This window comes from Rhinolophus ferrumequinum, chromosome 4 (genome assembly GCF_004115265.2).
Source record: "Rhinolophus ferrumequinum isolate MPI-CBG mRhiFer1 chromosome 4, mRhiFer1_v1.p, whole genome shotgun sequence".
NCBI lineage: Eukaryota > Metazoa > Chordata > Mammalia > Chiroptera > Rhinolophidae > Rhinolophus > Rhinolophus ferrumequinum.
In genome coordinates this window covers 72,600,972-72,617,782 of record NC_046287.1, presented here as the reverse complement: position 1 = coordinate 72,617,782, position 16,811 = coordinate 72,600,972, and the positions used below count along the sequence as shown (strand labels likewise).

Here is a 16,811-nt window from a genome sequence, read left to right as displayed (position 1 = left end):
AGACTGTCCCGTGTGAGCTGATGTATTGTTGTGATGCAAGAGCCATGAATTGTTGGTGAAAAGTTCAGGTCGTCTAACTTTTTCACACAGCTTTTTCAGCACTTCCAAATGGTAAACTTGGTTAACTGTTTGTCCACTTGGTACAAATTCAAAATGAATAATCCCTCTGATATCAAAAGACGATTAGCAACCTCGTTGCAATACGTTCGCGAACTTCATTGTCAGACGTTGTATACCCAAGAGAAATGAATACCCATGTCGTCACAAACACTTGTACAAGAATCTTCATAGCAACATTATTGACAGTAGCAAAAAAGTAGACGTAACCCAAATGTCCATCAACTGACAGATGGATAAATAAAATGTGGTGTATACATATAATGGAATATTATTTGGCAATAAAAAGAAACGAAGTACTGATAAAATCTCCAATGGATTAACTTGAAACATAGATTGAAAACATGCTACTAATTGAAAGAAACCAGTCACAAAGTACAATATAGTGTATGATTCTGTTTATATGAAATGTCCAGAATAGTCAAATCCACAGAGACAAAAAGTAGAATGTTGGTTGCCTAGTGCTGAGGTGGTTGGAGGAGAAATGAGGGGTGACTGCTAATGGTTACAAGGTTTCTTTTTGGGGTGATAAAAAATGTTTTATAATTGATCGTGATAATGGTTGCACAGTGATGATATACACAGAGCTTAATGGTACTTAAAACCGTTGAATAGTACATTTTAAATGGGTGAATTGTATGGTATACGAATTATAGCTCAATAAAAGTGTTATTGAAAAAAATAAACAAAAACAACATGAGTGACTGACTGCTGTTAGCACTGTTGCTTACTGTTATTCTCAATGCCCTGTTTCCCCGAAAATAAGACCTAGCCGGACAATCAGCTCTAATGTGTCTTTTGGAGCAAAAATTAATATAAGACCCGGTCTTATATTATATTATATTATATTATATTATATTATATTATATTTTATTATATTATATTATATTATACCCGGTTTTATATTATAGTAAAATAATACCGGGTCTTATATTAATTTTTGCTCCAAAAGACACATTAGAGCTGATAGTCCGGCTAGGTCTTATATTCGGGAAACACGGTGTCATTAACCAAAGGGAAAAAAGAGGTATAAATACTAGAAAGGAAGAGACAAATTATTACAGAAAATATTCCTCTCAGAACATCCATGAGACTTTTTTGAAAAAATTATTAGAATCAGTTTGGTAAAGAGGCAGTTATAAAACACACATAAAAATTAGGCCAGAGGCTACTATCCTTACTATAGAAACAGTTCTTATGAATATATAAGAAGTGATGATTGCCTAGTAGGAAAGTAAACCAATGATATGAAGATGATTTCAAAAAGAGACAGTGAACAAACTTATGAAAGAATGTGGAGCACATCAGTAACAAACGAAATACTTTTTTCAAACCGTGAGCTGATAGGTTAAGGACGCTGTTCTTAAACGGACATCTTAAACTTACATAGCCATTCATAACATACAAGGCCTCAGGAATTATACAACCACGCCAGAGTGAATGGTATGACTAAGGAAAATATTTTAAATACCTAATCTTTTATTTACCTCATTATATCCCTGGAAATGGGGAAGAAGTGGGATGGCATCCTTATGTGCTCTTTTCTGAAGGCTGGTTTGGTTCAAAGGGCTGGGAGGAGACTGAGGCTTTGGATGTCTTGAGTGCTGTTTGCCCTTGGAGTTGTCCTGAGGCGTGCTCGTCAGATCCGCTACCCTCCTAGGTCTTCCCTGGAGCCATTGAGAAGCTGCGGACTCTCCAGTTACACCAGGGCCACAGCTTCTACATTAGGCTAAAGAATGGAACAAGTAGAATTCACTAATCCCTCAGCTGCCTCGTGGAAGCAAGAAAGCATCCTGACTTGAGGGATGAGGGTTGAGCCAGTGTCTGTAGGTGGTTGCTCTTTAGCAGTAGTAGCTAGAAGCATTGCTGAGTATCCCATCATTACACTCATGTTCATCTGGCTCTGCCTTATTAGTCAGCATTGCTTCAGCTTTCACTTGCCCAGTCGAGATTGTCTTGTCATTCCCATTACATCTCCATCCGACTGCACATAACCTTGCAACTGCTTTGCATACAAGAGTTGTATGCTTGATAAAAATTGTTTCCAGAAAACTCTCCTAACAGTTCAAATTCGCTCCATGGTGAGACTTCCATTTATTAGAGGGATTTAATTATAAATGAATGTGAGCATCTTAATTTGGGAGATTTTCCTTGTAAACATGCAGAACATTTCTCTGACACTTTTTGCTCCCAGATGTGTATTTATTAATACATTTCATGCTCATTTATGTGGAAGCAGACAACCTTGAGACCATTTTTACAACTGAGAGACACATACGCATAGACAAATATATGCTATCTTTTTAATTGAGAACTTCATACATGGTTATTGTGTAAACTCAGAACTTCGATGCCCATACACTTCTTGCCTTAAATTAGAATTATGTAATTATAATGAAATAAAAATGCCGACCTATTTAAAATACAGAAAGGGTATCCTTAATGAATAGGATTTATAAATCTTTTGTGGTACATTGAATGGTATGTTTAAGTAATGGATGAATTTTTATCTTTTGATATACAGAATCATATTCTAAGATCTCATTAAGGGGCAAATTTTGTTTGTTATTGGGAAATTCTCAAAATTATATTTTAGATTAAGTACAAGATTACCTGCTTGTTATTTACTTTTGTGCCTACCTATTGTGCTTTAGTATAACTGTCAAACTGATTTCTCTAGGTTGAAAATGTCCGCTTGGTAGATCGAATATCTTCTAAAAAAGCAGCCCTAGGTACTTTGTATTTGACGGCTACTCATGTCATATTCGTGGAAAATGCAACTGACACAAGAAAAGAAACATGGGTATGCATTCCTTCTTTTGAACTTTACATGTTTTCCATTGTTTGAAATAAAAAGTTTGAGTCTCCATTCTTTTGTTTGTCCTCAGGGCGCAGGGAGTGGGTGTTTGGTGTTTGCATGTTCAAAGGACTGTTTCTGGAATGTGACCTCTGCCTTTTCTGTACAGAGTCAAATCTCCTTGATCTGCTTATTCATTTTAAACACCAATTATTTGGCCATCTTCTAAGATAGAAATAGCCAGTGCTTCCTGTCAAAGCTGACAAGTAGTGATTCAATAATGTCAATATTCCAGATACAGTCGTTTTACTATATTGTCTCCACTTTTCTGATAATTTAAAAATCAAAAAAAGAAAAGGAAAGCTATGAAAGAGCCCCATTGTAAGGTATGTCTGCTACTTAATATTGAGACCATTAGATATTTTTTATTTTAGATAGCCACCCAACTAGGAGAGTAGGACCAGAGCCAGAGTCCCTGAATTATGGATTTTGCCTTTCCTGTATTCTGTAGACATGGTTATGTTTTTAGCAGAAGGTGGCAGAGACGACGTGGGGAGAAATTTAAAGAAAGAAATGCTGCCATTGAGGACTGAGCAGAGACCCTCCTGAAACACCAGAAATGCCCTTCAGTATGATTTCCTTTAAAATAAATGTCTTCTGCAGCCTGACTGATCACCAACAGCTTAGAAAACAACAAGCTCAGCTTGCTATTGAACTCCGGCATTCCATGTGGATTCAGGAGCATGGCGGCTCCTCCCAGCTGAGTCATCTGTAACTTTTGTTGATCGCGAGATTTATTTTACTAACTTCTCATGATCTTAGTTAACTTTAGCTATTCACTGCAATCAACATTTGACTACCAAAATATTTTTCCCTTACTTGCACTTGCACAAAATTGTATGCGGAATAGTTGGCTTCAAATAATTAGCCTAGTTATCAGAAAGTTTGGCGTTGACAAATACAATGATAAATTTAGACTGTTGGTTCTTTCCCAAAACATCCCAGTTCTTGTCATCTGAGTGCAGTGTTGAGCCAGCTGAAGGTTGGGGAGTGTTTCTTGTCTATCTGTGTGTCTCCGAGGTCTGTGTTAGTCCTTTTCATATTTATCAGCTATTTGTGCTTAGCTTATCTACATTAACCTTTGGTTGTAGATTCTTCACAGTCAGATTTCCACCATTGAAAAGCAGGCAACAACGGCTACTGGATGCCCTCTGCTTATTCGTTGCAAGAACTTCCAGCTATTACAACTCATCATACCGCAGGAGAGAGACTGTCATGATGTGTACATTTCTCTGATACGTCTTACAAGGCCAGGTAGGGCAACTCGGTGTTCAGTATTGACCCTCTCTTAAAAAGTTCACAAATCACGTTCAAGAAATTTGTATAGTACTTGAGAATTATATAGTGTTTTTGGAATTATATGTTGTCCGAGGCCTCAGATGAGGCCAAGAAATCTGAATGGTATAGTTCCTTGTCTTTTAGGGTCTCCCTCTGAGTTGTAGACTGTATGAACCTCTTTCGTTGTTCTTAGTATTCACTTTTTCTCAGTGGGGGTTATAGTGTGATTTCCTTTCAGAGTGAAATCATCTTAAAATTATTTCCTTTTGATACTCTGATAATTGAACTACCTTGATTGAAGTCTAAGACCAAACTGACAAATTGTTTTGTGTGGAAAACATTGATTTCAAACAATTCTAGTGCAATTTTCTCTCTCTTGGGGCCTTTAAGGTTTGGTTTCTGTTGCTTTTTGATAGTAATAGATGTTTCACAAGATTAGTATCAGTGAATATTGAAGGTATGTTGTTGATTCTTCTCAACAGAACCTCCTTAAGTTTCCTGGGAAGAATGTTTGGTCAATTTGAAAAGTATGAGGTGTGATCAAAAGATATGGTGAATGTTTAAATTAAAAAAAAATCATTACAGTAAAAGACACATTGCCATTTATCTCCCTCAAAATACTCCCCCTCGCTTCTAACACACGTACCAATCCCATCGTTCTTGCTATGTTCTGAAGCAGTTCTGGAAGTTCTCTTTCATGAGCGTCTTCAGTTATACTGTCATGGCTGCCTCGATGTCCTGAATCGATTCAAAATGTTTTCCTTTCATGGTCATTTTGACTCTGGGGAAGAGTCAGAAGTTGCAGGGTGCCAGATCCGGTGAATAAGGTGGATGAGGAGACACCGTAATGTTTTTAATTGACAGAAATAGCCCTACAAGAAGCGATGTGTGACATGGAGCCTTTCCGTTGTGATCACAAAATACAGTGAGTGCGGCTGCCAAATGCCATCCAATAGAAAGGTAGGGATCTTCAATATGGGAAGCAGCTCTTCAAACCTTAGTAACAGTGTATGACAAGTTTTAATCTGTTCGGTGTAGTCAGTCAGGTGTGAGCTACAGTTGAGAGAAAGTGTGTTTTAAAGTGTGCCGTAAATCATCCTCCATCATGACAACACCCCGTGTCATACATCGCTTCTGGTATACAGCAATTTCTGTCAAATAAAAACATTATGGTGTGTCCTCATCCACCTTAGTCACGGGATCTGGCACCGTGGGACTTCTGGCTCTTTCCCAAAGTCAAAATGATTCAGGACATCAAGGCAGTCACGACAGAGTAACTAAAGACACTCATGAAAGAGGCTTCCAGAACTGCTTCAGAAAGTGGCAAGAATGATGGGATAAGTGTGTTTGAAGCGAGGGGGAGTATTTTGAGGGGGATTAATGACAATGTGTCTTTTACTGTAACAATAATCTTGTTTTTATTTAAACAACATTCACCGTATTGTTTGATCACACCTTGTATGTACTCTCAGCTACTCTCATTATATCTCTTTTCTTGGGTCTTCAGATTTCTAGCTTACTACACATTTCTAAAGAAGTGTTTCTTGTTCCCTGTGTGGCTTGTGTGAGCTGTGGGTTTCTTTTACTTGAAAGAAATACACGTCTAAGTTTTTTTGGAGAATACAGTGAAAAGACATCATTTATATAAAAGTAATATCCATGGTAGTGACACCCAGAAGTCATTAATAAGGAAATAGCATATGGGCTTGTAGTTACTTTGCTAAATGCTTTGTGACTTGGGACAAGAAGTTTGATTATAAACTCATCAAGGCGTTTGGTTGGTTTATAGGCGTCCTCAATTTCTTATATGACCATATCTATAGATAGCTAAGAACTAAAGTTACATAATTTGAATGATGCCAGGGAGCTGTGAGAATCTGATGATTTTGACTTTATTTGCTCCTTTTTCAAGGCAGCTTTTCATCTTAGTGTGTTGAAAAAAAACTGCAGAGGTAGCCAGAAAAGCAGTTGAACTTTTTAGAGGGGGCACTATAATTGGAACAGAGTTCTGGGAAGATGTACGTTAGGTTGTATGCAACCGAGAATATGAGGACAGTTGTGTGCCAGTAGTTTCTGTGTCACTGGGTAATAAATGTGCTCTGACCAGATTAATGAGATTTAGGAATAGTCCAGAGACCTGGGAAAGGGCTAAGCAGCTGGAAGATCACAGTGGCAGTGAGGGCTCTGGCCCCCGATGACAACCAGCGCCAAGACTTGCATTGTGAGGTTCCCCAGGGAGGAAAATCACTGTGTTCCACAATTTTAAAAATAAACACTTTTTCATAAAGTTGAAGTTTTAGGAGTTAGGTACTAGACTTGGAGGCCAAAGAAGGAAAACATAGTAATTAATTAAAGCCATTACCTTAACAGATTTTTAAAAGCCACCAGAAGTTTGAAACATTGGAATTAGAAATGATAGTTCACATAAAACATAGTACTGTAATAAGTGTGGGAAGATGACACAGAACCTAAGTACTTTCGCAGTTTAATGTTAAAGGCAATGCTAAAATTAGGACAGATTACAGCCCATAGCCTTGGAATCAGCATTTTGAATCTGGGTGGAGTTGGGGAAATGTAGAGAGGGTCTCAACTAGGGTTAGTAGAGGCTTATCCGAACCATCTGAGGATCTTTTACAAAATATACCTCACACTCCTCTAGGTATACCAGAAGAGAGGCGGGTGTGTGTGTGTGTGTGTGTGTGTGTGTGTGTGTGTGTGTGTATGTGTGGTATATTTTGAATTCTAGTGGCACAATATAGCTCTCTGTGGTTATTCCGGTTAGTCACCAACACAAATCTCATATTTTCAGCTTCCCTCATGGACAGAGCTAACCACAAGGTCCTATAGAGGACTTTTTTTTTTTTTTTTTTGTAAAAAAGAAGAAATGTTTGGGAGTTCATTTAAGTCAAGGCCTATGAAGGAGATATTTTCAAAGTTCTTGATAGTCTCTCTTCCCTGAATTAGTATTTCTGAGATAAGGGTAAAAATCAAATTACTAAAAAATTTGGTGAGATTTTATTGGTTTGCCTTTTGTATGAATTAAGATTTATAAGAATTTGTTCATGGACTATAAAGATCCCAGTAAAAAAAAATAATGTAAGGGTAAAGGCAGTAAACGTCTTAATTTTTAGTAAAGAAATAACCTAGGTTAAAATAATGGTGTGGCCCAGATGAGAAAATAAGTTAATACCATAAATCCAATGTACTAGTGAGGGCTTCCATTTTTCCCATGTTCCTTCTTTTCGTCTCCCTCTAATTTGCCTCCTGCTGTTTATTTTTGTAGCAATTATCATTCCCTCTGTAGTGTCTGTGGGCCCTTTAGTGTTTAAATCCTCTTTTGTTTATTTTCACATTTTTACTAAACTATTTTTTCAGTTCATCTTAGTCCCCAATTCTTCTATTCACTATGATTTTTAAAATCTCCTAATTGCTTCATTTGACATTTCACAGCGCTTGTCTAAGTCATTGCTGTTTAAGCCGTTTTCACAGTGGTGATTTCCTTTACAGTGAGGCTAGTCTCTGGGTCCAGCAGTCCTTTCCCACTAAGCATTAGCGTCCACAGTCCTCATGCTTCATTTGAGCGTTTGTTTGTTGAAAATAGACAGGAAAGTCCTTAGGACTTTTATTTTAAATACACAGAATTCAATAATAGCTGTGTAAAATGGTTTTCAAGTTCATTTATTTTAAGGTGCCTGAAATAAGCAGAAGGTTTGGAGCAATTTAGCTTTCTTTTGGGTCTAAAAAACCCCACATTTTTGTGTCTTTCTGATGACTTTTCCGTTCCCTTACCCACCCTTCACATTCTGCTAATGCTGATTCATGTTTGTTTCTCCTTTAGATTTTTTTTGAAACAATTTTTTTTGTAAGGGAAAAGTCAATAATATAGTTTTATTATTTAGGTTTTACATTGGTCGTTACAAGTTTCTTTTTGATTTTTAAAGTGCTTTTGATTTTCATATTAAATTACCTTTTGTTTCTCCCAGTTAATCTATAATGAGAAGGAATCTACCCCACCCCCCATATTTTTTCCCCTAAATATTATGTTTTCATAACCTTTATCCTGAAATCTGGGCAACAAACTAAATTATTTTTCTTTCTTCCCTAATTGCTTTGTTTTACCCATAGCTCTCTTATTTGGTGCCATGAACACCCCTTCCCTTTTTTTATGGGAAGGAATCAGTAGAAATTGGCTACAGAGACAGGGCCATTTGTGGACTTGGTGATTCCAGGATGGTGTAAATCTCCAAGAATTAGGAAGTGGGATTATCTGTGAGTGAAGGAGTGGATGAGAGCAATTGATGTTGAAGTGATCATAGTGGCGCGTGCCTCCCTCTATTAAGGGATGCACGATGAACAACAGTGCCAGAACAAAATAATGCCAGTCAAAACATGCACCTCTATGTTTGGGTCTGGCTTAGGCTGTCTGCTTAGTTCTGAGACACTGATTTGGCTTTTTTAGAAACATACACCAAATGCTACTCGTTAATTTAATGTAGTATTTTAGAAATTGTCATTTTCCTTTCTAAATAGAGAGAAAAGCCTTTAAGCCTGCCTTTGTTTAGCAATTACATGATTTAAGTAGGTCAATAAAGTGAATACTAGAATGACTTCCACTTTTTCAGAAAACAGGTGCACATTCAGTTTCTTTCCCCAGCCTAAGACGTGTTGACTATTTGCTTCTTACTGGAGGAGCTCTTGTGTCCTCCTAGTAATGGGGCCCTGGTGGTGAGGCCTTAATTAATTGCACCTCATGTTGAAACCTGCAGTCACTAACTGCTAACGATGTTTTGTGTTGGATGTGATAGCCCAGACTGTGGGACGCGAAAAGCCAGTGGAATATTTAACACGTCTGTTTTAGGAGTGGATGACAAATCAGGGATTTGCCCTTCCTAACACAGACAGATAGTTTCTCTCCGTGCTGACAGATTCTGTGAAGAATCTATTTCACATAGTCTACTCTTGGTTTGAACTTACCTTCCTGCCAATTACTGAAAATTCTGCCAGGTATTTCACAGGAGATGAAGGGGAGGGGAACAGAATACTGTAAATGGGAAATAGTAAACTTCGCACCTGTGTTAATGGTACCTTCTAATGTCTCCGAGTAGGCAGTCCTCAGCTGAAGGCTTCCCCTGGGCTGGCCTCTGGGTAGGAAGCTTGTCCACATTAACGAACTGAGCCCTGACTGACAAAAGTCTAGGTTTCTCTGCCCACATGTAGAATGATACTTAAATTGGGCTGGAGCTACGGTTGGTCACCCTTTTCCTTAAAAATAACTGAAAGAAAAAAATTGTGTAATTTCAGTGGCACCCCATTCTAATGTATCCCTGTTCAAGAGTGATCTTCTCGATGCCTGTTATAAACTATTCTTGCTTTAATTTAGGTACAATTTCCTTGCCTCTTCCCAATGACAAGAAGCATGAGCCCCCACACAGAAAACTATCAGTAGTCATAGAATTTGTTTCTTTTACTACCTTTAAACCTATTTGTAAATATTTAACAAAGAGAACTTAACTTGCATTATTACTCCATATTCATTAGGTCTTCTTTCACTGAGGGAACTGAGGCTTTCTCAAGAGGTTCTTTTGGCATCTTAAACAAATTGCATTTGCGGTTAACATTATGATATCAGAAGCTTGAGTCATGAAAATGGTACTTAGTGATGGAAAAGATGTGTCAGTGTCAAGCCAACTGTTCCCAGAACAGAATCTTAATTTTATATGCTGTCTGCTCAATTAGCTAAGATAAAAAGACATGCTTTCTGCTGAACGTTATCTACTCTGTGTTTCTGTGTGCATATACCTATTTGTGTATATCTTCTTATTTGCTTAAATCATCAGTAATCTAAATTTTGAAGTTTACAAACATGACATCAAGAGAGACTGAAATAGAATATAGATTATTTATCGCACTGATATGCCACAGTCTTCAATATGCTGAAGCGTTCATGTCCAAGGAAAAGTCTGGTACTTCAAATATGATCCATATCTTTCTTTTTGCTTGTAAATGAGTCATCTCAATAGTAATCACAACACACTGAATTTTGATCTCAGGCTGCCTGTGTGTAACCGTGGCCTTTTGCTGGGGTGAGATTCTTTACAGGGCCTGATACATACATTCAGAAGAATTAAATTGTCCAAGCTAAATGCCATCAACAGATTAAGGAATAAATGTGGGGACCTAAGAAAACTGTGAGGAGAAAGAAATCTGTGGGAGAAAAACAGGAAGATCAGGGGGATGGAACAAGGAAAGAAAAGATACAAAAGAGGTCCATCTGGGGAGAAGAGAGAAGGACCTGCCCTGGAGGAGCACTATGTGTGGGGAGTAGGAGTATGTGCTGTACAACCAGATTGTCTAATTTAAATCCAGACTCCCCGTTTACTAGCTGTGTGACCGTAGGACCATTCCTCAACCTATCTTTTCTTCAGATTTCTCTTCTGTAAAATGAGGCCCATCATGGTCCCTACTAGATGGAGTATACATTTAATTAGAACAAATCTGGGATGAAACAAAGGTTCAGTGCATTATCTGCCATGATTTATTATCACCAGAAGCGCTTAGGCCTTCACTATCCAATATGGTAGCCACTGGCCACATGAGGCTGTCGAGAGCTTGAAGTGTGGCTAGAATAAACTAAAACATGCTGGTAAGTGTGAAATAGGGAATTTCAAAGACAGTACAAAACAAAATACATAAAATATCAATACATTTTATATTATGTACATGTTGAAATGAAAGTACTTAGGATATATTGGGCTAAATAAAACATATTAGTAAATTTTCATTGTTCCTTTTTAGTTTTTTAATGTGACTATAAGGATATTTTAAATGACATGTATGACTTGATTACATTTCTGTTGGACAGCACTGGCCTAGATGCTTCCTGCATCAAAGAAAACCAGAACAAGAAAACCAAATCTTAGATCTTATTGGTAGTGGTGGTGGTGGGTTTGGGTCTGGCCTCACAAGCATAAAAGGCGATGCATAAGGACAAAGATATCTTGGCAGAAATTGAAAGAAAACTTTCATCATACATCTTTCAACTTGCCCCTCAGGACCAGCGTGCCATGCACTACGAATTGATATTTTTATATGAATCCTATAAATATTGTATAAGCAGTACAATTATGGCATTTAGGTAGTTGTTGAAAGTGCAAATGTTTTCAGTACAAACATTTAAATATATTCTACAGCTTTTTCAACTGTTTTCCTTGTTAATACCATGAGCACCAAAATGTGGCGGTGGCCTAGCCCTCTGTCTACCTCCCAGATGCCCTCCCAAATCCAAGCTCGATAGACATAAACAAATTGAATTCTTGATGTCTAATGACTACAAGCATTCCTAATTAATATTTATGCTCTGTATCTTACGTGGTCTGGAAAATATGTTTGCTTTCAAAAGCAACTTAAAAAAAAAGTGCAAAATGGAGAAGGCCTTGTTTCTAAAGTGAAAGTAGCTCTTGCAAAGTTGAATCCAGTTGGCCCAAGGTCTTCGTGTGGTTGCTGGGAGGAGGTGGGTGACCCTGCCCACAGAGATGAGGTGATCCTGGGAGGTTCCAAGGGGGGAGGAGCTGGGCTGGCCTTTCGGTGTGGTCCAGCCCAGACAGAGTTGTTTGGGGGAGATTTGGTTCTGGCTTTCGTTGAGCTTGATTATGCTTTATTCTCCCTTTTCTTGCAGTGAAATATGAGGAGTTATACTGCTTTTCATTCAACCCCAAGCTGGATAAAGAAGAAAGAGAACAAGGCTGGATGCTGATTGATCTTAGTGAAGAATACAAGCGCATGGGCCTCCCTAATAATTATTGGCAGCTCAGTGATGTGAATAGAGACTACAGAGTAAGTGGCAGCATTTAGTGAAAGCCAGATAATTAATCCACATGAAATTATGGTTTCACGTAGCTTAGCCTGACTTCTGCTTGATCTCCTTTAGTTTTTATAGCTCTTGGTAGACACAAATATGTCGATTTCTAAATCTCTCTTGGCTATATTTCCTACCTTCTAGTATCAGAAAGTTTGAACAAAGGGATCTCAAAGACCATCCCCTCCACACTCTTCCTCTAATGGTTGAGGAAATAGAAATCCAGACAAGCCCATCAGCAGACCTCATGGCCAAGCAGTTAGTGGGAGAGCCAGCCAAGACCTCTTCTCCCATTAAGTCTTTTTATAGCACAACGAGTGATTAGTGGGGAAGTCGCAGAGACGCTGATGGCAGTTTGGCACCAGCTCCTCTGTACTCTCTGAACTCTTGATTGGTACACAAGGTCACCAAGAGACTTCCCTAGAGAAATGTGTCTACACTTGCAGAAAGGAATATGGAGAGGGAGGGAAATGGGAGTGGCAGAACTAATTCCATATACTCTAAGCCCATAATGATGGGTTTAGAAATCAGTGTTGATTTCCCTGTTAATTTTTTAAATATTTTAAGTAATAAAAGTAAGAACATTGCAGAGAATTTATAAAAGCGAGACAAAAGAAAAAACAAAGGAAATGAAAGAACCCACCATCCATTGCCCTGACATTTTTTTTATTAGGTTTTGAAATTTTCCCTCAGATTTTTTTTCTCATCTGCATAGCTTAGCAACTTTTTTATTCTATAAGTAATGAATTTCATTGTTAAAAATGAGAAAATATAGAGGAAAAAGAACTGTTCAAATTTGTGTAACAAAAATGGAATCATACTACATATGCCTGTGTTCTGCCTTTCTTCAAGAGCATATTGTATTTTCCTGTCAATATATATTTTATATTATTTGAAACATTATATATTACATAATATGGCTAAATTACATTCTATCTACCTAACCTCCAATTTTTAGACATTTATATTATTGCTATTTTTTTATTATTTTAAATAACATAGTGAGAATATCCTGGTACCTATACCTTTGTCCACATTAAAATACTTTATTTTAAAGACAGATTCCTAGAGGTGGAACTTCTAGTTCAAAAGTTTGACACACATTTTTGGACATATTGTCAAAAAGAACTGCAGAAAGGTTAGACCAGTTCATATAAATTCTCAACATTTATGTATGAAAATGCTTGATCCTTGGGACCCGCACTAGTCAAGAGATTATTTCTTCAAAATATCTTTTGACAACTTAATAGTGGGACAAGTGATTTCTCATTTAAACTTAATATGCATGCTTTGACCAGAAGCTTTGGCAAGAAGCTTTATATGTGCTGATTGACCATTTATGTCTTAGCTCCTGTTAATTGATAATTTCTGGTCACATATTTTGAATGCTGATTATTTTCTTCATCTTAGCATAAGGATTTTCTATATTGTTACACAGTATTCATATCAGTCAGTTAAATGACCATAAAACATTTCATCAAATGAAAGTAACATAATATACTTAAGTATTCCCAATTATTAGACGTTTAGATTACTCATTTCTATAACCATGTGACTTTATTAACTAATCATATAGTTAAATTTTGAAAAAATATCAATCTGGTCGGTGTGCAATGGGTCTCAGTGTGGTGTTATTTGCACACCTTCATCACTAGCAAATTTGAGCTTGTGTTTATTGATGATTCAAGTCGACTCTTCTGTTAATTGCTTATTCATATTTTTCATCTTTTTTTTTATAAGGTTGTCTTTTTCTAATTGATTTGTAAAAGTTCCTTATATACTCTATATAATAATCTGTTCTCATTTATATGTGTTGCAAATATCTCCTCTTAGAAGATAGTTATATACTGTTCCTAGTGCATCTTTTGATTCTCAGAAGTTTTGAGTTGTCAATCTTTCCCATTTGTTTCATGTTTTAGCATATATATTTTTTTAAATCCTGGTATATTTGCTAACGATACAATCTGACACTATATAATTTCCATAATTACATTTTTAATAATTATGGTTATTATAGTTTTGTAATAAATCTTGGTATTTTACAGGTCAGGTCCTTTCACATTGTTCTTCTGAATATCTTGAATTTATAGATTATTTGGGATAGAGTGGATGTTTTCATGATACTGAATTTTCTTCATACTTACACTTAAATCTGACAACCATAACCTTACACTGTAAGTAGGCATTTGGGGTCTTTTTGTCTCATTCATTATACAGTATCTTACTAATGGAGTCAGATAGTTTGTTCTCACGCTAAAGCTGACATTTGCAGTGAATTTTTAGCCTTGAAATGAAAGAAAGAAAAACGCAAGTTTAGTAAAGAAAATTGGAATTGGATGTCCTTTTTTAAAAAATATGATACACCCTTGGGTGAGGAAGAAAATCTTGGGGAATAATATTTTCTTGGGAAAGGAGGTTCTTCCTATTTTTGATGAGATTTTTTTCTTCTTCTAGAATTAGCACCACAAACATGACTCACATTTAGTCACTTAAGTCCCACACTGTAGAGACTGCAAAACATGAGTTACTCAGCATTTCTTCTCAAAAGTAGCATATGGCAAACCAAAACTAACAATGCACAAATTGTGTTGAAACAGGAAAGATGAAAACCTAGGGAATTTTCTGATTTTACAAATATTGAAATAGGAAGAAAGATGATGTACCCTTATTTATTACCAATTTAGAAATACACTGAAAGTTGTTTCTTTCAAAAAATGTCTAATAGTCATTTGAGAAGGTTGTGTCTTCATCTATTACTTGGGCTTTTAACCTCATGGTTGAGAAAATGTTTACTTTTTCCTTTTTTTCCAAGAGTTCTTTCTTCCCACAAATTCTTTGAGGTAAGTGGGGCTGGTGATGTCATCTGATGGGGAGGAAGCTGTTGCCCATGGTGGAAATAAAACCATACATGGAGTACAAAAACTTAGGTTCCAGAACCACTTCTGCCATTTTCTACTTGTGATAATTATTATTATCATAAATATCATCTCTATCGTCATTACTATTTTCCCTTTTTATAAGACACTGTGAATGGTAATCTAACTCTCTAAACTAAGATGCTTTTGTACCTAACTCTTGAAATTGTCTTTATTTAAATAAAATAATTGACATTCATTACTAGGTTAAAATTTTAATCTACTTCTCTTGGAATAAAGTGTAAAGTATAATTCAAACCAGTCATTTTTTAAAAATTTTGTTTGTGTTAGGTCTTTACAGCTATGGTTTTTCTTTTTAAAGTTTATTGGGGTGACAACGATTCGTGAAGTTACGTAGTTTTCAAGTGTATAATTCTGTAATGCATCATCTATAGATCACATTGCTATGTTTTATGTGTTATGTATTATTTTATTTATACAGAGGCTGCCAAAAATGTCTACACATTTTAAGAAAGGAAATTAGTGTTATTAAAATTGTAACACTCAATATATACCAATAACAAAAGATGAATACAAGTCACATGTATGCATTTTTTTTGGCACCCCCCCGCCAGCATATAAGTCATTTTATGCTGCTCATACCTTCTTCTCCCCATTACATTGTAAATTCCTTGAAATAAAATTTAGGACGTAAATATTTAAGAAGAAAGTTGTCTACGTAGGTGTAGCTCAGTTCCTTACAATTCACTTTCATGCTCAGTTGAGTGATTAGTCCTCAATAAGTACAGAGGTCTGATTAAGATGTCGTGGATACCATCGCAGATGGATCTTCCCCTGCAATGGAAGATTCATTGACTGGAAGGTTATTAGCAGGTCAACAAACATCAGTAGTCCTGGGAATGCGAAGTTCTAGAGGTCAACAACTCTTTTGTGTTTATTACTGCCCTAGCGCCAAACATAATGCCTGGAGCATAATAAATATTCAGTAAAAACTTGTTTAGTGAGTGAAAGAATTAACAAAAAAAGATTCCTCTTGGCAAGGCCAACCAAGACATGCAGGCACTCTAGGCAGGCTAATTTATTTCGTGGAGGACAAAGAAAATCATTTCCTTATTGATAAAAAACAAAAAAAAAATAATGCAGAAATGATTTCAACTTAATCCACTTTTCATTGGCTCAGGCAGTGTAAAGAAAAGTCGCAAGGAAAGCATTTTCCACTTTTCTGAACTTCTCGTATTCTCTCGTAATCTTCCTATTGATTTCCCAAACCAGACAAAATATTGTGAAGTGTATTGAATAGTTTCAGAATTTGGTGGCATAAAAGCAAAGTGAATAGTGCTGTGCACTATTCATTGTCAGAATTTTGACTATAATTGAGTGGCTTGTATAAAAATGACAGCAGTCAGTGCTCTCCAGGCTTGTTATTTTAATTTCCACTTGAAAGTTCTATCTACTTTCATGAGAGCAGGATGTGCTTACTTTTTTCCGGGTTGGTGAAAAAGTATCTTGAAACCTGTCTTAGTTTTCACCATGAGTCTAACTTTCCTCCAAGGATGTTTTAGCTCCTCTTAGAGATTCTCATGCAAGTGCTTATCAGAATGCCTTGTATTTAAGCTCTGATGCTTGGAGTCTTTTCCCCTAGACCCAGTGTTCAGGGGAAAGCAGGAGTCCCTGTATCTGTCATTCTTGTGTTCCTAGAGAGGAGGCATGACAGCTTGTGGAAGTCTGACCACTGATGTCTCGGCTCAGGCTGTGGAGCACGTGGCCCTTGCACAGGCCAACCCCAAAGGTCTGCCTTTTCCTACTCTGTGCAGAGAGAGAGCCCAGG

General features: G+C 36.8%; 1 protein-coding gene across 1 annotated transcript in view; it reads left to right on the top strand.

Annotated features, from left to right (window-relative positions):
• The window catches only part of MTMR7 (myotubularin related protein 7), a 92,358-nt gene that overhangs the window by 30,212 nt on the left and 45,335 nt on the right, over positions 1–16,811 (top strand). Inside the window, exons 2-4 of the mRNA XM_033104450.1 lie at positions 2,798–2,920; positions 4,066–4,228; positions 11,928–12,085. Of these exons, the coding sequence (XP_032960341.1) occupies positions 2,798–2,920; positions 4,066–4,228; positions 11,928–12,085 (444 nt within the window). The remainder of the gene's footprint in view (positions 1–2,797; positions 2,921–4,065; positions 4,229–11,927; positions 12,086–16,811) is intronic.